At 34.2% G+C, this 23366-nt stretch overlaps 1 protein-coding gene across 4 annotated transcripts in view; it reads right to left on the bottom strand.

The window, feature by feature from the left end:
• The window catches only part of NFAT (nuclear factor of activated T cells 3), a 118423-nt gene that overhangs the window by 16780 nt on the left and 78277 nt on the right, over nt 1-23366 (bottom strand). For all 4 annotated transcript variants that reach the window (XM_090116430.1, XM_090116444.1, XM_090116453.1 and 1 more), the window contains exon 2: nt 2954-3248. In XM_090116430.1, the coding sequence (XP_089972556.1) occupies nt 2954-3248 (295 nt within the window). The remainder of the gene's footprint in view (nt 1-2953; nt 3249-23366) is intronic.

Below are 23366 nucleotides of genomic sequence, written 5' to 3'. Positions count from 1 at the left end.
TTTTACTATATTTGATATATTTGTTACTGATTATAATGACTCAAAAGATAACGACCGATAAATATCGCCTAAATAGGCCCATTTATTTGGATTATTTTTTGAGACATTTTTATATCACAGACTGTAACTTTAGAGATGGAAATTTAGGGTATAAACCGACAAAGCCGGAATCACTACATAACTACATCAATTATGGACTGTCGACCTCTGTACAAAGTATTTTTGTTAATTTTTCATTTTGTAGGTTTTTTTTTGCAAAATACGTTAATTATATAGGTAGTATGTGAGTCTTAAAATGCCAGTCGTTGATACGGTATTCTCTATACGTATCCTGTACCATTTATTGACATTAAAAATTACAAATCGTATGCGATTACCGATATCACAGATATTAAAGCGCTAATTGTTTGCGGTTTCCGCGTAAATGACATTCTTTTTTGTACATTGTTGACATTTTTGTTTCTTATTAGCGCCTGTGTCTTACCGGAATGGGCGTTGATGGCATTAATACTTATTTAAGTTATTTCAGATTTTATATTTAAACGTAAGAAATGTTATTTTTATTGGAACGAAGTTCCTTATTGCGCGTTGTGAAAGGGGGCTAAACGGAATAAATTAAGACGAAAAGTTGTAACGACACTTTTTGCTATAGTTGCAATCCGTGCGGCGTGCGTTTCTCTGTCTGTCTGTCTCTAACTTAAAACTTCGTTCCATCCGGGTGTCCCCCCTCAAGTAAATAAGTACATACATACATTTTATTTTTAATAAATAAGTACAGATACATTTTATTTTCAATTGTTTAATTAAGGATCATAATTTTATGTTCAGGCCTAAAAGATTATCACGTGCTATATTTCACTTTTATAACAGTGTCGATTAGATAACCGTTATGTTTTTCAATCAATTAAAGTATTCACGTGTACCCCTTAAACAACAAACAGTCTGTCAACAGATAATAAATAGGACAAAGCTAGTCGTCCGCTAAACGGATGAATAAAATAAATTAGTCGTCCGATTACCGGATGAATAAAATAATTTAATCGTCCGATAACATCTATTTATCTATATATTTAGGTTATCGGGGTTTCTTTAGAGAACTGCCGCACGTATTATAGGTTTTTTGTGGGGGGAGGAGGGCACACGTAGGTATTTGATTTTTTTTTGCGCGTCGACGGAGCCCCGCTTCGCGGGGCTCCTATTTCTGTGTAGTTTTTTTTTTTAAGAAACCTAACCTAACCTAACCTAACCTAAACTTGATTTTTTTTTGCGCGTCGACGGAGCCCCGCTTCGCGGGGCTCCTATTTCTGTGTAGTTTTTTTTTTAAGAAACCTAACCTAACCTAACGGCTAACCGAACCTAAACTTGATTTTTTTTTGCGCGTCGACGGAGCCCCGCTTCGCGGGGCTCCTATTTCTGTGTAGTTTTTTTTTTAAGAAACCTAACCTAACCTAACCTAACGGCTAACCTAACCTAAACTTGATTTTTTTTGCGCGTCGACGGAGCCCCGCTTCGCGGGGCTCCTATTTCTGTGTAGTTTTTTTTTAAGAAACCTAACCAAACCTTACCTAAAGGCTAACCTAACCTAAACCTAACCTAACGAATTAAGGGTGAATATCTCGGCCATTTTTGAATTTAGAGAAAAGTTGTTCCTATAAAACATGCTTATATTAGCGTAATCTTTACGATAAAACAATAATAAATAGGTGTTATAATGACACCAACTCCTTCAAAAATTTTCTAAGTCCTGCGCCCCCTTTGCTTTAGTCCAACCCAACTAGCTTTAGTGTTAAAAGGTTATCTATTAATCCGAATAATCGGACGATTAAATTATTTTATTCATCCGGTAATCGGACGATTAAATTATTTTATTCATCCGGTAATCGGACGACTAATTTATTTTATTCATCCGTTTAGCGGACGACTAGACACTTTGTAATAAATATTATAAATAATAAAACAGTAATTATATATAAACTGCATCTCATAGATATCAGAGCGATAAACTGAAAATTACGTGAATGCATGCATCTCTAGGTACACCGAAGGTCGCTATAAAATATTATCTATTTAAACATTAATCTATGCCTTATATTAATAGTCTATGTGTGCAGTTATTTAGTCTTCTGTTTTGTGTAAATAACCTAGGTACCTACATCTATGTTATAAACACGAGATCGTAACTGTGTATGAATTATTAACCTGAACGAGATTTTTTTCTTTTAGAATGGATGTAAGAAAATTTATAAATTACAATATTTTATACAAGCCGAATAAACTTATTCAATTTTTGACCTGTATGCCAAGAGCAACGCAAAAAAAACACGCCTTTGGCGGAATTCGGAGGCTCCATTACGTAACATTTGTTGTCATGGCAACTAAAGTGTTGACACGAAGCAAACTATACCTAAATTTTAAAGTGGCGCACGAGGACTGATGTGATCTTGGTCAAACAAGTCTAAATTAATATAAATATTACATTAGTCGTTATTATTTGACATACAATTAGTAACATGCTAATTATTTAGTTGTGTAAATGGTTTGTTGTTAATTGTAAGAGACAGTACGGTTGTTAGGTATTATATTATTTGCTGTATGTACAGTTTTAATTTGTTAAGCAATGCAAACGACAACGGAAGCATAACATGTAACAAGGCATTGCATAATAGGTACTCCACAAAGCGAATATTCTTAATTACCCATACGTTTAAAAAAACGTATTCATTTTACGTGCATTTTTTTTACTAATAATGTCTGACAGTCCAACATCCTTGAAGTCAAGGATTGTATTAATAGTTAGATTTCCCAAAAGGAACAATTAATTTATAGAAAAATACGCCCATAGCGGGTTTCAACGTGCAATATCATTCGACGCAGCATCACAATTAGTTAGCATAACAGACCCACATTGAAGACATCCCGACGAAGCGTTAACATCCAGAAGCGAATGTCTCACCTGTTGACGGGGTCCGGGCCGAGCCCGCTGTCGTTGCTGTTCTCGCACGGCTCCGGCGGCCTGATCGTGTGCGTGTGTGCGTAATGCGCGAGCTTCCCGAACTTTCCCAGGTGCGCGAACTTGCCCGGGTGCGCGCTCTTGCCCGACATGCCCGGGTGCGCCATCTTGCCCGGGTGCGCCATCTTGCCCGCGTGGAGATACTTGCCCGGGTGCGCGCGCTTATGCGGCGCCCGGATTACCTTCCTGTGGACGCGGGCGCTCATAGTCGCGCTCGTGGACATGGTCATTTTCATGCCTGTCAACAACACGGAGCGTTAGGATGGGCTGTACCGTGAGCCGTATTGTTATGGACCTATACTAGACTTTGGATAAAAAATAAAGGTCCATTTAAAATCAAATTGAAAATCTTATTCCTTTATACACTATGTACGATATTTAGAGCTGTATACTTGACGATAATAAAAAGGAGAGTAAGAAAGCGACGCGATTAATATAAATTATTGTACTAACTTATACTCTCATAAACACTCCTACATTTGGTACACCATCCACTCTTTATAATCCTATGTTAATTCAAGTATCAATTACCGTATACATAACAATGTATAGCCGTTTTATATTCAGATGTTTACATAGTCCATTATTCATGTGTAGCGATAAGAGTATAAGACGGCCTTGAACCGCCTTTAGCGATTCATCACAATTCTGAACACAATTGTGAGTAAGCAAGATTGCCATCAAATCGTAAAATACTGTACGCAATGCGATGAAATAATACTTCCGATTTATACGACGAATGATAATTTGGGTGACATAAAGTTTATTGATTGAAATATTAAATTATGTATACAGTACAATTATACGTAAATAACGCGAATCAAAGTTAAAATAGAATCGTTTACAAAAGTTTCATTCTGTTAAGAATCATAATTCATAAGGTAAGTTAAAATTAGATAATTCCTGGAAGCAATTACTAAATAGAGCAAGAATAACCTTTTTTTTTTTTTTTTTTTTTATTTATTTTTTTTTTTTTTTTATAGTGGGGAAATCTTCTTAGATACCCCCGGCTCCCGGGGATGGAGCCGTGGTTATGTCGGATTTTTACCGACTAAAACCCCACTCTGTTCCATCGCGCTGCTTTGGACGGAACTGCGGGAACGGTTACGACTCTACCGCGTGTCCCGCCCAGCAGATGCCCGTTTCCAGGCCCACCACTAGAACCCCCCTCGCTGGCGGCTGCTGGAACGAAGGCTTACGCCACCAATGCGCAGACAATGGATCTTTCCCCGCTCCATCATCCGCGTTCCCCCGAACCCCCGACCCCATCACCGTCCGGCCGGAGGGTGAGCAAGAATAACCTAAATTATAAAGTGTCAAATATATTACGAAATAACTTGAAGTTAACACGAGCGAAGCCGAAGGTGAAAAGTAGGTACCTACTATTATAATTATAAATTGCTTACGCATGCTATTTTTTCGTATAAACTATACAGTGTATTCAAGATCTTATTTGTTTAACAAATCTTACGTGATTTCGTTGGTTTATTCAAAACTGTAAAATATTCACCCTCTTTAAGATTCGTTTAAGAAAGAAGTCAAGGCAAGGATTGTATAAATATTCGAATTAAAGATCAAGATTTGACCGGATATGGGTGCATTTAACTGAAAAAGGTGGGAATTGTTTTTCTTTTTATCACTTCATAGGTGTCTATAATTATAGTGATTACCTGATAGCTTAGGTATAATTTGATGATAGAATTATTCATATTTTGTGAGGTAGGTAACTAGGTACCTACATGAATTTGTTATTTGTATAATTTCAAAATTACCAAGATAATTACAGGCTAAAGCCTTGGAAACCTGGTGGCCCTTGACAAATATGGGTCAAAGATTATTAGTTTGATTACGAGTTTGACACAAGTTGTTACAGAAATATTAAAACAAATACCTCTAACAAATGTTTTCGGGTTTTCCTTTGATTTAATATGATCATAGATATTTAATTCAAATATGAAAGAAAGATCCAGATACAAGTACACTTAGAAGATCTACCTCCTTTTAATTGTCATTTTACTAAGTGTATCCCTATCCGAAGGTTCTACTCATTCATCTGTATTTACAAGTATCGATAAAGCAGATCATTTGAGGGCCACTCATAGTACATTACCTTCAAGTGACGTAGCTAGTTTACCTTCATGTCTCATAAGACTGAATGAATAACTTAGAATCTTGTTAATAAGTTTATTCTTTACAAATTCTGAAAGTCACATTTCTGGAAACAAGGGTTTCAACGTTATTCTTTTTTAATCTACAAGATCTTTTTCCTGCTAAACATACAGACAGACAGACCATCGAACCAATGACTCATAGATATAGATAACATAAAAATGCGCGATGTAGGTGATAAAGATCGCAAATAAAACTCGTCCTTGAGTCGACTGAAGGCTGTTGCGTAATCCGCTGACACCACACTAGGTACATAATGATATAATATGTATTGTAAGGTTCCAATACATATTTGATATATTATGTGTTGTTGTATGTGTATTCTAAGGCTGACACAACAATATTGATGGAACGGGTAAGCGATTACTTTGAGTGCGGTAGATCGGTATTCGGTACCATTGTACGGGTGTAAAGTGAGTCGATTTGGGAAAGCGTTTACGGGCCTCGTGTATCTGGTACATTGATTGAATAATTATAATTCGTTTTAGCTAGATTTAGGAAAACATAGGGATTCAAATATGTTGGTGTTAATAGTTAACAAGACTCTTGTCTTTACGATGTGTAACGTAAAGACAAGAGATGTTTTAGTAAGCTATTCTGGGATAGTATGCAAATAATGTTCTTATTATTGTCATTAGTGATTGTTCTACTAAGGTTCTACTAATACGGGAAGCTACCAATGTCAAAAAAGTTGTATTTAATAAATACAGAGATGTTTCTTGATTTTTCGTGTAAAAACAAACATCGCGTTTTGGCTGATATTTGTTATTCAGGTAGAATATAATAGGCTAATGGAATACAAAACACATATGGGCTATGGGCAACTAGTATAATGTCTAAAAACGTCAAAACGCAAAGGAATAGAATACGCTTTCGATACCTACTAATTGACATAAGCTTATGATGTTTTGCTAAGGATTTGTTCACCCTACCAACGACGACGACGACAACGAACAAAATTTTCAGCACTAAATTCTATTCTCTGAGATTAGCCACGGCCTGCAGGACTAAAATTGTTTTGTATTTGGAAATGATAAGACCTACTACAATATACACCTGGCCTCTATCGTTACATCTTTGAAAACATTGATAAACAATTATAAACTAAGTCTAAAAATACATTTCGATAAGATTATTTTTATCGTAATCTATGCTTTCGTGTTATTATTGTAAAGTTGTAGCTTTGTTTTGACTATTTTTATTTCCATTATACTATATGTATATTTTTATACCGAATACCTCTTATAAATTATAATCTACAATAAATTACCTAATGTAAGCTCTTATCAAAAATATATAACAATTTAAATTATTAAAGCTTGGCTTACAAAAAGTTCGTCATGGAAAATTATGGACTTTTGATATAATGCACCACAAATTACTTTAGAAATATAATTGATTAATCAACAAATAACAAGATGATTTGCAATTCAATCCATAAACTAATAACTAATAAGTATTAAATAAAAAAAACATTGAATGTCAATTAAAAGTACCGCAGCATTATCGTCATTTCTGCTCAGAATATTTCTGTTCAATAGACCATAATTACACAGTATTTTATCCTTGTGCATTGTTAGCTTCATTAGATGCGTTTTTGCATTAATTTCATAGATCGAGAACGATAGCACACAAAGTAAACAATTTCATTGCTATGCGAAATACGCTCTTATCTCCACGCAATAAGTACTAGGCTTTAACTTACAGATCATTGGACGCTGTAGGTAACCTAAAACATTGAGTAATTAATGTTTAAGATAGAACATTATAATTGTTTAGTGACAGCTCCTGATAACGTTATTTGATAGAATAATAACTGCAACAACTTACTGCGTTTATTATTAACTGATATTGTAAACAATTCGTTTTAATAAGTAAAGACATGAATTACACATAAATTGAATTTCATCTAAATAAATAACGTAGGCTGTACCCCCTACAGTGATCGTTCAGCGACTCAACGCTATATCATTTATATAACAGTGGCCCGAGTTCATTACCCTGGGGTGCACCGCGACCTCAGATATCAATTAATAAGTAGCAAAACAATGTAATGCTAATTATACATTATATAATATGAAAAACAATAAAAAAGAACAACGATATACATTATCAATGCAATAAAAGGATGGTTAAAGTTCAATTCCTATTGAAAATTTCAATAGCTATGAATATTTATTATTGATAAGTGCAACATGTTTACTTTCTTATAATTTAATATAATATAAGCACTATATGTTTATCAATACGCTACATTATTGATAACTAACATGAAAACAATTATATTTATAACCAAGCATCATAGAAAGCCGAAAATTTTGATTTTTTATACAATTAGTTTATTGTTTTGTAGGATTAAATTTAAATATTTTGGCGAAAATGTTCAGAGAGCCTACGATAGTATTAATTAATAGACGTCATATATTTTTCAAATCACAAATTTTGTATCATTTTCAAAGATCAACTACAGTGACAATATGTGTCAGTATTGCCGAATCTTCTCTAAAGAAACTGCTTTCCGATCCTATTTTGTTGATTCAAATGTGCCTCTAAAAGAAGTCTACTTGAATAAATACATTTTTGGGTGATTTGTGGAGTTTAAGTTACTTATGTAATTTTTTTTTTATAATTGAAGAAAACAAATCTTGTATGAAAAATGATGACATGCTGCCATATATGGCTTTAGGTGAAACGCTGTCAAACGCTTAGCCTTGTTCCACGAGGGAGCATTACAAAACTGCATATAGCTCAATCATTTTCGTCTGCTTACCACAGTATTTGGTCCAAGCCCCAACCAAAATCGAAACTTTAATTCTTCATGTGAATATAAAGGCGATACTTACGTAACACATTATAATAATGGGTCAGGAATTGAATAAAATACTGTTGTTCTCCACCGTGGCTTCGCACGTGAGCGATTACAAATTTAAATGAACGCTCACTTCGACTCGTATTTTTGTATATTAAGTAAGGCTATGTCAGGTAACGCAATTATTTGAATAGAAGCAGATCTTTTTGTATACGCAGATGTGCCGAATAAATAAGCGAGTATAAATAACGTTAATGACTTTTTTGCCGTCTACAATATTATTGTAGGTTTTGCTTGGTGGAATATGTAACGTGTTATAGAAATATATTATCTTTGTATGATCAATTAGTTGATTGGTTATCTAGAATATGTATTTTTTTTTTCAAAATAAACTTTTAGTCTGTGTATATTTACATTCTGTATTTTTGTTTTCTAAATAAATTAATATTTAAGAAATAGAAATGATAATCCAGCTAACGTTATTGGAGAGCTGTGAGATATGATTGGATAACTTTTTTTACTACAATTTATGAATTTCGATCTGGTCCGCGGACGAACCCACGGGCAAAGTCAAGTATTTCTTGTATTAGTCTGATGTATAACCTATATTAGGTACGGTACAGGTCCATCCTAATCCGTCGAGTAGTTTTTTCGTAAAAGTATAGTCTAAGTCACTATCCATACCCACAAACTAACGCATTTTTAATATTTATAGAATCATAACAAAAATATTTTAAGTAAACATTTATCCTATTTTTAAAAGAAAGATTAAGTAATGAAGAATATAAACTTATCCACCCACGTAACGTTTTAAATATCTTCAATAAAAAGCCGGCTTGTCAATAACAGACAATTTAACCTGGCGACGAACTTTACCTCAGTTTTGAATTGTAGATATCTAGGTTTTTTTCAATGCTAACTTATGTTTTGTATTGTAAGACGTAATGTAATGTCGAATGGTTAATTACATGATAAGTCATTTTTATGGTCATTTTGTTACTATTGGTACCTACATCATGTCAAATTGTTTTAGTATAATATTATTGCTCAAACTATAATGAACTTTCATACGCTGGAAAGAAAGTTGAAGATGCAATTGAATTTTCAAGTCAATCTTCATAAAAGATGAAGTACTACGGTGCCATACGAACGAGGCAGTCATATAGAAAGACATAAAGCGGGAACACATGTCAGTTTATCTAAACCCATGTTCACAGTTCACACTCAACCACAATCTGAACATCGATCGTCCGCCCACGCTCGCTGCAAATACAGCATTATCGCAATTTATAAGAGGCTGATGACCTGCGGAGTAAATAACTAAATAACAGGTGAATGCCTCCATCTTCTCCATACTATATTAGAAACTACAGATCCGGTATCCACCAGATACTGGTTTCGACAAATGGGTTAGACGCTATCAATTAATGGTTATCTTTAATCGCCAGTTTTTCTCGTTTCTAACTATCTCAAAGCTATTTATGCGTCACAAATATGCAATAAACACGTCGAGATAGCAACTCGATGCCGTGTTATTTATAGAAAGTATCAAAGCTTATAAAAGAACGCGTAAAATATAAAATTTCACTAACAATGTCACAGTTAATCATAAACACAATGCATCGTGAAGGTCGCATGAAATTAGCACAGAAAATCGAATGACTTGAATAAACGACAATATAAAACAATGGAGGAGTGTGAGCCGAATCGTATTCGTTAATTGTTCTCTCTATTATGTATTAGTGGCGTTTCTTCATACTTGCCAGAGTTAAACCGGCTATTCACCTACCTGCAACAGGGGCAATATTGGAATTAGCACCCTTAATTGGCTCCTTACTTGTGATGTGTATAGCAAGCAGGGGCAATAGAGAACAGCTGAAATTAGTCCGACCGCCGTGCATCCGAGATTGTTCCAATATTGCCCCTGCGGCAGGTACGTGAGTAGCCGGCTTTAGTAGTTTCGTGCCAGAGCTGCAGAGTTACGTGAGGCGAAACGGGCAGGTGGGTTTATAATTAAATATAGGTCACAGTTAAAGGTTTGGTGCTTATTTTTAATAGGAAGATTCACATAGATAATCGCCACTAATGAAGTAAGGAAATCACTTTCCTACACATTTCCATATTTCCAGAAACTTAAAACGGTTGTTCGTCTTGTATGGGACGAGTTGATGAATAGGGCTTAGAACATATGCAATTTGTTAGATGTGTTACTTCTGATAAAATTCCTAATTCCTATACATTCCAAGATAAAATTCCTTTCAATTTTAAACTGTAATTGTTAGTCGTTTAAACACTGTGTTTAAACTGAAGAATGACAAAAATAAGATAAGCAGCCAAAAAGTTATTTTTGTATAAAACAAATTCTGAGGGCAATAATTATTATTTCTGAAGTAGACTGATATAGGAGTGTTTCTAATGAATACATGTCGATAAATTTAAAAATTAGTTTAAAAGAAAGACAACATAATAAGTTAGAAAAAAAAGACGTGTGGCACTCGGGGACTGCCGCGGTAAAGCTATTAGCTATTGCATGCTGTGCCTTCAAGCCACACCTCCGCGCCCGTCGGAGTGGGGAGCGTGAGGTTTTTCGTTACTAAATTTCTGGATTCGGTCCCCGCGCTCAAGGCCCGCGATAGAAGTATGCAATAGCTTAATATAACCATATGAACACGGTAAAAGACCGAAAAATAGCCAACATGAACAACAACAACGAAAAACACAGATAAAACAAAATCGTCACACGTCAGTCAGACAGTTCTGTACCGTCGCATCACTACAATAACCCAGATTACTCGATAAATAATCGTTAAGCTGATAAAGAGATCCAAATAAACAATGCACGAGACAATTAATAGATAGCATGTGTGAATGTGGGTCATGGCAATGGTATCGCCATCGTGTGCGAGTTGTACTCATATATTTTATTTATCATGGCTTTTAAATGCAGTTAGACGACTATATTTCAAAATTGCGATGGTTAAGTTTTTTCTGCATTTAGTGACACCAAAATACAAGTTACGGTACAAGATTTATATGCGCTGATTGACTGTAAAATGAAAACCGAACTCCTGCAGGCCAAATGTTTAATTCGGGAGATGTTCGTTGTTCAGTATACAAATAACAAATTAATTATTAAACATAGGTACCACAATTGTACCTAGGTATATAAGGGAGAAGTAAATTAATTGTTTGAAGCGTTGAGTTTGTTACTTAAATGTTTTCAGCATACCCTACTAATCCATACTTAATATTATAAATGCGAAAGTAACTCTGTCTGTCTGTCTGTTACCAATCACGCCTAAACTACTGAACTAATTTGTATGAAATTTGGTATGGAGATATTTTGATACCCGAGAAAGGACATAGGCTACCTTTTATTGCGAAATATTATGTACCACGGGCGAAGCCGGGGCGGACCTCTAGTATTATATAAATGCGAAAGTTTGTGAGGATGTGTATGTGTGTGTTTGTTACTCTTTCACGTAAATACTACTGAACCGATAACAATGAAATTTGGCACACATACATTAACTTGGACACATAGGATAGGTTTTATCCCGGAAATCCCAAGGGAACGGGAACTATGCGGTTTTTCTTTGACAACGCGGGCGGAGCCGCGGGCGGAAAGCTAGTAAAGATCTGTTACGTGTATACTTTTGTTGTAGTGAATATTATAGGACATTGCTACTTTCATTTCAAATTAAAAGTCTCTACAGTCTAGATAATCCGGCGGCGGACAGCAAGCTATCAAATAAACCGTCGCAATCCGGTAACGTCATTCATTCAAGATTAAAAACATATTGCGAATCTAGATTGGGATTTAATGTGTTTCATTTTTTGCTATCACAGCTTGCCGCGTTGTTTTCGCGTTTTTCAATAACAAAAAGCGCTTGTTGTTGTAACATTTATTTTTAAACTCGCCGGCCAGTAATAGAGTGTTATTATTTCTCGGGAGAGATAAACAATTTTTGAGGACTGGCTGACTTTTTTAATGTCAAATCTATATGACAGCTGTATGACATTTGTCCTTTCCCTGAATTTATGAACAATGGAAAGGACTAAAAAGATCCAAATTTAAATTTCGAGCGGTAAAAATTATAAAAATAATTTCAAAGCTTATGATTGCTGTTCAATGTTAACTTTTACTGCAAAAACTTAAAAAACTTAATGAGTAAGCTTGATTCGGAAAAGCCTCCATTATGCTTGTGGTTTTTTAAAGATACAAAAACTATAAATTATTTTAATTGTAACGCTTTACATTTAAAATAATTTATAGTTTTGGTATCTTTAAAAACCACAATTTTGAAAACAAGAACTTCATAAAAAAAATCAGACGTAAAGCGTAAAATCCAATGACGTATGAGACCAACTTTAAGCAACATGTTCCGCTTTTATACGCCTCTTTTTCAAGCTTAATATACGCCTGCGCTTTTTTAGTTTTTACATGTTTTCTACGTGAATGTTATTTTTGTAATGGCCTAAAAATGATAATTTGTTTTATTTTTATTTATCTTTGTTGTTGCTTTCTTGTATAGAATTCGAGTATAAAAAAGCTTATAATTAAGTACATAGTAACTCAAATACTCAATGTAATTAAACAGAAAATTAACATTTAGAAATTAAATTAATTACGAAGTTTTGAAAACAAAATGGGTGTCTATTTAAAAAAAAGTTGCTTACTATATAAAATTGTACGTTGTTTTCTTGTTTTTCTGTATACATTACTAGTTGCTCCGCGCGGTTTCACCCCCGTGGCTCCACTCCTGTTGGTCGTAGCGTGATGATACATAGCCTATAACCATCCTCGATAAATGGGCTATCTAACAGCGAAAGAATTTTTCAAATCGGACCAGCAGTTCCCGAGATTAGCGCGTTCAAACAAACAAACAAACAAACAAACAAACAAACAAACAAACAAACAAACAAACAAACAAACTCTTCAGCTTTATAATATTAGTATAGATTTAAATGAGTCACGGATATTAAACTCGGTTTTGTGGTCTGGTGACCACGGACCACGCACCTAACTATGTATTAGGATAGATTAAATAATTAATTAATTTTATATTTTGTTTTTAAAGTATATTTTTATCATGAAACTAGCGGTCCGCCCCGGCTTCGCCCGTGGTACATATTTACGTTTTCTCTACGTAAAAACCATCCTCGTACTTCAAGGAATATAATAAAAAAAGAATTATCGAAATCGGTTCAGCCGTTCTCGAGTTATGCGCTTACCAACACATTTTGCGATTCATTTTTATATATAAGATAAATATATTATGTTCCAGGCTAGTATAAATGCAAAATTAGTCAAACTACTATCTGACTATTTTTTACGCCGTTATTGTTTATTAGATTTGTATGTACAGACTCCTAGAAAAACAGACTTGTTTTATTTGAACTAGAGTACCTATACATTTTGCATTGGAAACGGCTAACAAGTGAAGTTCGCACGAGCAAAGCCACGAGAAAAACTTAGTTATATATAAACTGGATTTAACTTTATATTTTATAAGTAAATAAGTATAATGTTTGTAAATATGTCTAAAAAGTATATATATACGTATTAAAAACTTAATTGATAAATCGATTAATATTGTCACGGGCGCGCTGCGTGCTTGTGGCGCCTAAAATGTTGCTTTTAACGCACATCCGGCTACAGATTAAATATATTTAATTGATATTAACAAATAAATTATTTGATTGATACTTTAATAAATATTATAAGTAATTTTTAGGGTTCCGTACCGACCGACATAACGGAACCCTATTACTGAGACTTCGCTGTCCATCTGTCCCCTGGCTGTATCTTAACGTTAAACTATATAAGACGAATTGTATTGATATTGTACATTTATTTTTAAGTTACTCGTTTAAAAGTAAATTGACAAAATGCATAATTTTTTTGAAATATCTTCTTTCAGTCGTGCTATAATTTTGTAAACAAAAATAACAACGACGCCATAATATACATAAAATTACAATTTAATGACTTAATATGTCAAAAACAATTGTATAAATTACCATTAGCCTACAGCCAAATTGTTTAAAAAAACTTAAATGCACTAAAAGACCGGTACAAATGGTAGAACTTGTCTTACGAACATTCGAGGCCATTTTAATTTGTTCCCATGCATGTTTGAATATTTATCTACGTTAAAAGATATGAATTATGTATCATTGTACTAATTTAATACTACAAACACAAAACAATACAATACCTAGGTAGATGTTTATTTTCTCGAAGGCTTTTAAAAGGAAAGAATCCAAGTAATTCAATCAAGAAGCAATACTACCAAGAATAACCTACAAGCGAGGTCAGTTTTCAGCTTTTGAATATTCCTTTGCCTTTATAAAACACTAGCGGTCTGCCCCGGCTTCGCTCGTGGTACATATTTCGCAATAAAAGGTAGCCTATGTTCTTTCTCAGGGTCTAAAGATTGCCTGTGCCAAATTTCATCAAAATCTGTCCAGTAGTTTATGCGTGAAAACCATACATACATACATACATACATAATTACAAACCTTTCCTCTTTATAATATTAGTATAGATTAAAACCCTCATCAAGAAATAACAAGACAATTACTCACAACTACAATCTGTAAGTTGATTTATATGTACTACTAGACTTCCGCCCGCGGCTTCGCCCGCGTTTTCAAAGGAAAACCCGCATAGTTCCCGTTCCCGTGGGATTTCCGGGAATAAACCTATCCTATGTGTTAATCCAAGTTACCCTCTATATGTGTGCTAAATTTCATTGTAATCGGTTCCGTTATTTTTACGTGAAAGAGTAACAAACATCCATACATCCATACATCCTTACAAACTTTCGCCTTTATAATAGTACCTAATTGACAAACATTCTTTGTAATAAGTAAAAGCATACTGTTTTTGAATAACGGCTAAAGATGCTGTACCTACTGTAAGTAAAACAAATGTAAAATCTTTATACCATGTTTATCGTAAATAAAGAATTATGAATTATGAACGTCGATATGTACTTAAATACTGCTCAGGGCCTCACCACGTCACCACTACGTACAACAATTGAGTCACGCTCACTTAAATGCACCATACACGCGTATCGAACTCAAGCGCAATAACATTTTACGCGCTTTCATTAACCAATTACGAAGCGATTACGGAAAAACCGATTATCTTGTTTGATATCCAATATGGTGTATAAATCACTCGTTTATATGCTTGCGGTTTAGGCTATTATGTTGAGCATGCTAAATCTGTTTTAGAATTACACTGACTGTTGAAAATATATGTATTGTAGAGGTGATATCAATTTAAAGATGCATTCGGACATTTTACAAAGCTTCTGCCTGCCTTTGCTTAGTTTGAGCCTATCAACCTAAAATATAAAATGATGCTACAAATTCATCGTTTTATGTTTTACTTACACATATTTTGGCAACATTTTAGCAATAACCTTGCGCTATGCATTGCATCGTAATCGTTATTCCAATAATCCACACTAATATTATAAATGCGAAAGTAACTCTGTCTGTCTGTCTGTTACTCAATCACGCCTTAACTACTGAACCAATTTGCATGAAATTTGGTAAGTATAGATATATTTTGATACCCGAGAAAGGACATAGGCCACTTTTTATTGCGAAATATGTACCACGGGCGAAGCCGGGGCGGACCGCTAGTCTTTAATAAATGTACTTTAACAGCTATGTTTTAACTTTTAAAAGTGCAACAAAAACTCAATCGAGCCTCAAATTCATATTCCAGCGACATATTATCGTCACACTAAAACAATTATAACTTGTAACAATACTCAGAACAAGCTATTACGAAGCGATTAGTGGAACATTAGCGATAAGGGACTATTAATTCTCAAAACCTGCGGTCGATACCACGCGACAGTTTACGAGATTTCGTCTATTCGTAGTACAAGACCAGGGTTTCCCAATCTGTTTCAGCTCGCGACGCAGTTTCATGTTGAGTTTTTTGTCACGGCGCCCTACCCGCGCCGTAAAAACGTACTCGCGAATATAAGCAGATCGACTCGTGGCGCCCCTCTAACTTTCTACGGCGCACAGTTCGGGAACCCCTGTACAAGATTGTTATGTATGTCGAACTAACTAGCTTAATCGGCTCTTTAATTTAGCCTTGCCTTAATAGTAATTTGAGTGGTTTAATTTGGGTATTATAATTTTTAGACTTTGTATTCGCAATCTATATTCTATATAATATATATATATATAAAACTCAAAGGTGACTGATATAGTGATCTATCAACGCACAGCCCAAACCACTGGACGTATCGGGCTGAAATTTGGCATACAGGTAGATGTTAGGACGTAGGCATTCGCTAAGAAAGGATTTCCCGAAATTCTTGCGGGAACTGGGAAAAACGGGGATGCACGTACAAAGTCGTGGGCGGAAGCTAGTGTATAATATATCAAATAGATAAAACTGCATACCTACTTACATAATTTACTGACAAGCTAAAAACAAATGGAACTAGGTATGTAGTAATAAATAAATAATTCATTGTTGTTGTTGTTTTCAAATACAATGAACCATTTAATAGGGAAGGTAGTTTCTATCAAAAGATGTCAATCCATCATAACACTTGAAAAATAAATATGAACCTAGAAGAACAAGTTCCGTGGGGACCGTATTGCGGTAAGTTTGAAGGTGAGAAATAGGGTTGCAAACTGTTTATAATAAGAAAAAAAATATTTATATTAATAGTAGTTTATTTAAAATAGAAAATGTTAAAAATATTGAAACTCATATCAAACATTTTCAATCTAAAGAAAGAGGAAGAATGAAATAATAATAATTTAATTTAAACTTTCGCTCGTCTAAAAAACATCAGTTTGGTAAGTATTTTATATTTGTTTAGGGTGGACAAATATATATATTTTTTTACCGGCCTTTGTTGATTCAATTTCCGTCTCTTATATTAAACTAGCTGTGCCTCTCGGTTTTACCCGCATTTCTCTTCTCCTATTGGTCTTAGCGTGATGATATACAGCCTTCCTCGATAAATGGGCTATCTAACACCGAAAGAATTTTTAAAATCAGACCAGTAGTTTCTGAGATTAGCGCGTTCAAACAAACAACCTCTTTAGCTTTATAATATTAGTATAGATGAAATTACAGGAAGATCAAACATAAAAATATTATGTATTTAAAAATTAAACGAATCGGTGGCAGCCCTACATACTATACAAGAAGTTCCAGTCAAGTTATTGCAGAACTTTCTGAACTTATTAAAGTTTCATTTCTCTTGGCGTCTCGATAAATGTCACTTCTTACACATATCCTTTTCCTTAAAGGTGAAGATGTAATATACTTTATAAAAGTATTTTGTGTTATTTCTTTCTCTTCTCAAGGTTTTTGACAGGTTGAACCGGGATGTAAACGATAATGCCAATACCTGTCAGCCCTCAGGAGTAATTTTACTTTCTACTGATAAAATATAATGTTCTATTCATTTAAGACCACTTTAATATTGAAAATTCATTTAACATAAACTTTCTAGCAATACCAGTGACTCCGCTGTCAAAAATAACATAAAAATTGATTCTTGCTATCCAGCGCCAAATCTTTTATAGAGGCACACTATCATAGTGAAATCCCAAATGTGCCGAGCACACGTGTCAGAAGAGAAACTTCTTTGGCAAGATTCAAAGATACCAAAACCATCGCCTTACTCCATGACGTGACGGTATTGCCATGACGCGACCTTGAAATTTTACTTTCAACGCGCCTAAAGAAGTTACACTTCAAAAAGGTTCTAACTGATCAATCCAGAAAATTCTATAGAGTGACTATTATATGTATAGAAATAGATAAATCCTATTCACATCAGACATGGGATCTCGAATACACTTGAACAATTTTAATGGCGGCCGTAAAACTGTCGTTAACTTGCGTTTACTGTCGCATTATAATTTCGTCGATAAACTCGTGTAGTTTCAGCTATTTGAATTTGACATTGAATTTTAAAGTGACAACGCGAAATTCGTGATCGAAAAAAAAACATATTGAAAATAAAAAAAAGACGGGTTGCACTCCGGGAGTGCCGGCAGAAGTGAAAACTTGATTATTAACGTTCAGCATGTTTGATATTTTGGAATGGTATCCGTCTTACGCATGGAATATAAGGTCAGCCACGTGTCCTGACGCGAGTTTAAGATTTTATACCCAACGCCGCTAAAGAAGTTTTCACTTCAAAAAGAGAGACGGACAGAAAAATGTCAAAAATAAACGGTTAGTAAGATAGAATGTAAGAAAAGGAGTACCTATTACTTTGCATATGTATGTGTAGTCCAAGTGCGTATTCCATACGGATATTACAATGATTAATTAAGTTTGACACTAGATGGCTAATGTCAAAGTTAATAAATCTCGTAGCTACATGATACAATGTTAATCAGATAATCAGTGCACTTCAAGATTGTTTATCTAAGAAAAATACAATTTTAGCCTACGGAACCATCGCTTTGCATCTACCAACATGCTTGCCTCACTTTTGTATGCGCCGGCGCATCCTTTAATAATTTCCGCGATACGTGCGAACTGCAAGACAATAATATATTAAAATGTCTGTTTGTTCATTCAGCGAGGAATCATAGACAAAAGACGATCATCGATCAACGTCGTTCTTTCTGACTAGCGCATATAAATATTAGTATTATACACGGACAGAAGTTATGCCGAAATTTGAATTCTGTATGTTTCTTTATTCTAAACTAGCTGTGCCCCGTGGTTTCACCCGCGCGCTCCTGTTGGTCTTAGCGTGATGATATAATATAGCCTATTATATCCTTCCTCGATAAATGGGCTATCTAACACCGAAATAATTTTTTAAATCGGACCAGTAGTTCCTGAGATTGTAAGATGAGATGAACAAACAAACTCTTCAGCTTCATATAATATTAAAACTTAAACTAGCTAGCTGTGCCCCGCTCTTTTACCCGCATTGGTCTGTAGTCTGTACCTATTGGTCTTTAAGTTACTTTAAAAAGCTACAAAACTCCTATAGCTACATAAATACGTTTTTATATGTGGACCTTTAAAAACAGTAAAATCTCTCAAATCAACAGGTCTTTGGCCTTTGCCTAAAATATTCGCATCAAATGATTTTTTGTTACGGAAGGTAAGTTATTAAGGAAAAAAGAACTGTTGTTAAATCGCAAATTGAGATTTAGAAACCATCAATTAAAACTGGTTCCAAAGTCCAATGTTTACTATTATTAGTTATTAGTTATTACACAGTGTAAGATCATTTCGTAAGATATGTTTTTCTTGTCAAGTTTTAAAAATAAGTATCGTACCTAGTACCTATAAAATAAACACGATTTTGCGAGTAGGTGTCATGACTCATGACCTACATAGGTATTAGGTACCTACATTATAGTTATAAATAAATATTTACTTCATGGAAAAGGGCTGATAATTGAGATTTATTTTTGGTCTATTTTTAGCATTTTTTCAAATTTTTTGTTAGTCACGTACCGTTAAAACGGATAGGTATGAGTGTTACAGGAAAAATTGAAATGGAAACCAATATTGGCTTGTGCTAGACAAAAAATGTAAAAATAGTACTCTTGGAGTAGAATAATTTAAAGTTCAAAACACAATTTAAATAACAAAAAATCAAAGACTCCCTTTTTTGTTATAATTAACTGGAATTAACCAATGCTTCTTCACAGTTTTTAACTTTAAAAACAATTATTTTTAAATATCACGTACCTACCTACGTAATAAAAAATAAATAATTTATCATAGATATTTATTATCAAGCTAGGTAGGAAGCTAGACACGTATTAAAATACTAAAAAAGATAATTAAATCACCTACCTACAGCATAAATAACGTCATATCTCCAAATCTGCAAAGCGCGAATAAAATCTATGCAATAGAAAGGCAGAAGGCTAGATTTTGCAGTCGCTTAGAGGGGACTGGGCGGGAGGCGTGCCACCTACTGAGGAGGCGCCAAAATGTCCGTAAGAAACTGTTTACTATTTTGAGTTTGGACTTCAGACTAATTAATTATAAGCAGTGACTATGTTTTACGCTTCTCAGGCAGACAATCTCATACATATTCACAACTAAAATACGAGAAAAAGACACATTTTTCTTACTTCTGACAGATATAGAGAAGACTTAGAGCAAACTCATTTCATGAAAATATGTAAGTTACTTATATCACTATTAAAAAAAAAAAATTTTTTTTGGATTTGCCAACTCATTTTACGCAGTTGAAACTGTAGCAAATAGCAATGCAAATAGTTATTGGAATGCGAGAAATGTATATCCGATTGTAAATGTTAACATTTTATCCTACATGTACCTATTACAAAAAAACTCTACTTACAAGACGTCCTTGCAAAAATGCTATAAGTAGGATATAAATAAATTAACTTCAATGTTTGTTCTCATTAACAAGAGCAAAAATATCTGTGATATTTAATTCAAGAGACACATTTTTATAATTAAGTGAATTAAAATCGGGGAACTACATAAACAAAATACAATAGGTTATTGACACACACATAAGTAAATTAAAGAAACCAGTCACGTTGTCGGTCACGTTAATTATAATTTATATTTATAACAAACTAGTTTGTTTGTGGTTTAAATGTTGTTATTGATTGACTTTATATAATTTTTTTCGATTGAAATATGTTCGGTTTATAAAAAATGATATGGTAAGATATAGAAGGCGAAGAAGATATTACATACCTACTTGTAAGTAATTAATATCTTCACTTGGGTCAATCACTTGTGTGTTGTGCATATATTTTGCGCACTTACAGGGAAAACTCATTTACATATATCGCCTTAAACTTGTCAGTTGTATTCTTGCGAATGTAAGTATCCAGCATTAGAAAAATAATTATACTTTCTTAGTTAAAAAATACTAAAAAACACACTGTAATATATACGTTCATGAAATTATTTTATTGTCGGTTTATGATGGGTCAAAATCGAGTGAATATGGAATCGGTTACATATACAAATAATTTATAGTTGAGGCCTGATATAAACGTGTAACGTGATGGGACTAGTTCTTCAGACAAGAGAAAATATTCCTATTTGGACTTATATACGAGTATCTAACTTGCCTTCTGCATTTTCTTAATAAGTCGTAAAATGTTCATACTTTTAAATGGCTTTTCTGCTGTTTACGACGGGAACAAATCCAACAAATAAAAAGTAACATTTCTACCATTGAAACGATGTAACTACAGACTACAGTCTTTACACACATATTACATAAAGCATACATAGGTATGTATAGAAAGTAAACAGAACAATATGTCCAATACATCCAGGGGCTGGTAAACATGGGCCCAGCACGTGACTCCGTTTATCGAATATTGAACTCGGCACGTTCAATATTCACTCCTACAGTAGGTACTAAAACACTTGTTTGTCTAGACTCTAGGCTCTAGTGTAGCCCTGAAATGTGGAGAAAAATAACGATGTTATGGTACAATTGAAACTTAATGGTCTTCCATCTTCATCACTACATAGTATAAAACAAAGTCGCTTTCTCTGTCCCTATGTCCCTTTGTATACTTAAATCTTTAAAACTACGCAACGGATTTTGATGCGGTTTTTTTAATATATTATAGAATGATTCAAGAGAAAGGTTTTAGTATATAATTTATTAGGTTTAAGACAAAGCGGGCGAAGCCGCGGGCGGTAAGCTAGTATTGATTAAATTTGATTAACTCTAATTAAGAGTTATTTATAATGAATCAAACTGTGATTTCATCAAATTATGAACTGTTACAAAAACAATATTAAAAAGAATTGTAGACTTTAGGTACATAGGTAAGTGGCAGAGAATTCGTTATTCTTTTTTTAGCCTACATAGTACATTCTACAACATTTGATTCTTAATGCAAATGGCGCTATACGACAGTAAATAGTTACTGCATGCTAATTGCTATACCTACTTCTATTGTACAGTGCAAATTAACGCACTTTAATCAAACGTACTTTAAAACCAGCCCTATAAACATTTAAAACCTAATAATTTATCTTAACTGTATTTTTTCCTGTTACACCATCTAACATCCACCATCCACATCCACAAACATGCATTTTGAAAGCAAATAAAACTTTCTACATAATAATATATGGCATAAATAACCAACCCGGTGTTACGGTGTCCACTGTGGAACGCCTTTCACCGACAAGTTCTGCAGGCAATTATGAACCGACACCGTGTGTAATTAGGGGGCATAATTGCGTGATTACGACACGTTGGTTAGATATTTGGGACGGCTGTTCAGCTCGCACGTGACTGAGTTGTGCGTGTGTGTAAATGTTAGGTGTAATACAGATGTGTAATAGAGATGCGAATTTTATGTATTGTTAGTTGTTAGTTGTTACATAAAATATAAGCCACTACTAAGCCACTATCTGAGCTACTTTTCACAGGTCAAAATGGGCTTAGGAATTACCTACCGTCTACTTTAAATATGTAAAACATACAAATCTTTATAATATTACTAGGGGTCCGCCCCGGCTTCGCCCGTGGTACATATGAAAAATAGATGTTGGCCGATTCTCAGACTTACCCGATATGCACAGAAAATTTCATGAGAATCGGTCCACCCGTTTCGGAGGAGTATGCAGACTAACATTGTGACACGAGAATTTTATATGTATATAAGATAAGATTATTATTTATTACGTCTACTTATAAATATAATATAATGGAGTATGTACATATGTATACATGTACATACTCCAAATTTACATTTTATACAGACTACAAAGTTTTTAGAAAATAACTAGCAAACCGGGCGAACTCCGTTTCGCCACCAGAGACACCTTTTCTTTGCTATAAACCTCACGGAGCCCGAGACCTTTCCAACAAATGCAAAACCGTGGAAATCGGTTCGTGCGTTCTGGAGTTATAGCGTCAGGAAGGAAAATCCGACGTATTTTTAAATAGTAGACTATAAGTGTTAATCTATAAATACGCTAGCCGCCCTGTTTCTTCCTAGAAGCAATTTCTAACAATAAATATCCAGGATCATTTATTACAGAGGCCCTCAGATTTCCTTTGTCACAAATAAAATAGTATCTCACGCCCAGTAGGTATTATGTGCGAAGTACGATAAACCCGTGACATGTTAATAAAAGTAAATATCTTCATAAATAGTATAAGCATTTATATGAAGATATTTACCCACCCCTCGCTTTGGGTTAGCTCCCTTGACGTAATAATACAAGTTACATGACACTGGAGAAAATAGAACTACATATTTTGATGCTGTTACTTATGATAAGATGTTATTGAATCCATACTTCCATACTAATATTATAAATACGAAAGTAACTCAGCTGTCTGTCTGTCTGTTACTCAATCACGCCTT

The sequence above is a fragment of the Colias eurytheme genome, chromosome 2, assembly GCF_061535395.1.
Source record: "Colias eurytheme isolate Ceu_HAF_F1 chromosome 2, ilColEury1 Martin Lab GWU primary, whole genome shotgun sequence".
Classification (NCBI taxonomy): domain Eukaryota; kingdom Metazoa; phylum Arthropoda; class Insecta; order Lepidoptera; family Pieridae; genus Colias; species Colias eurytheme.
The sequence above is the reverse complement of the archived record's forward strand: the minus strand, read 5'-3'. Positions and strand labels throughout refer to the sequence as shown.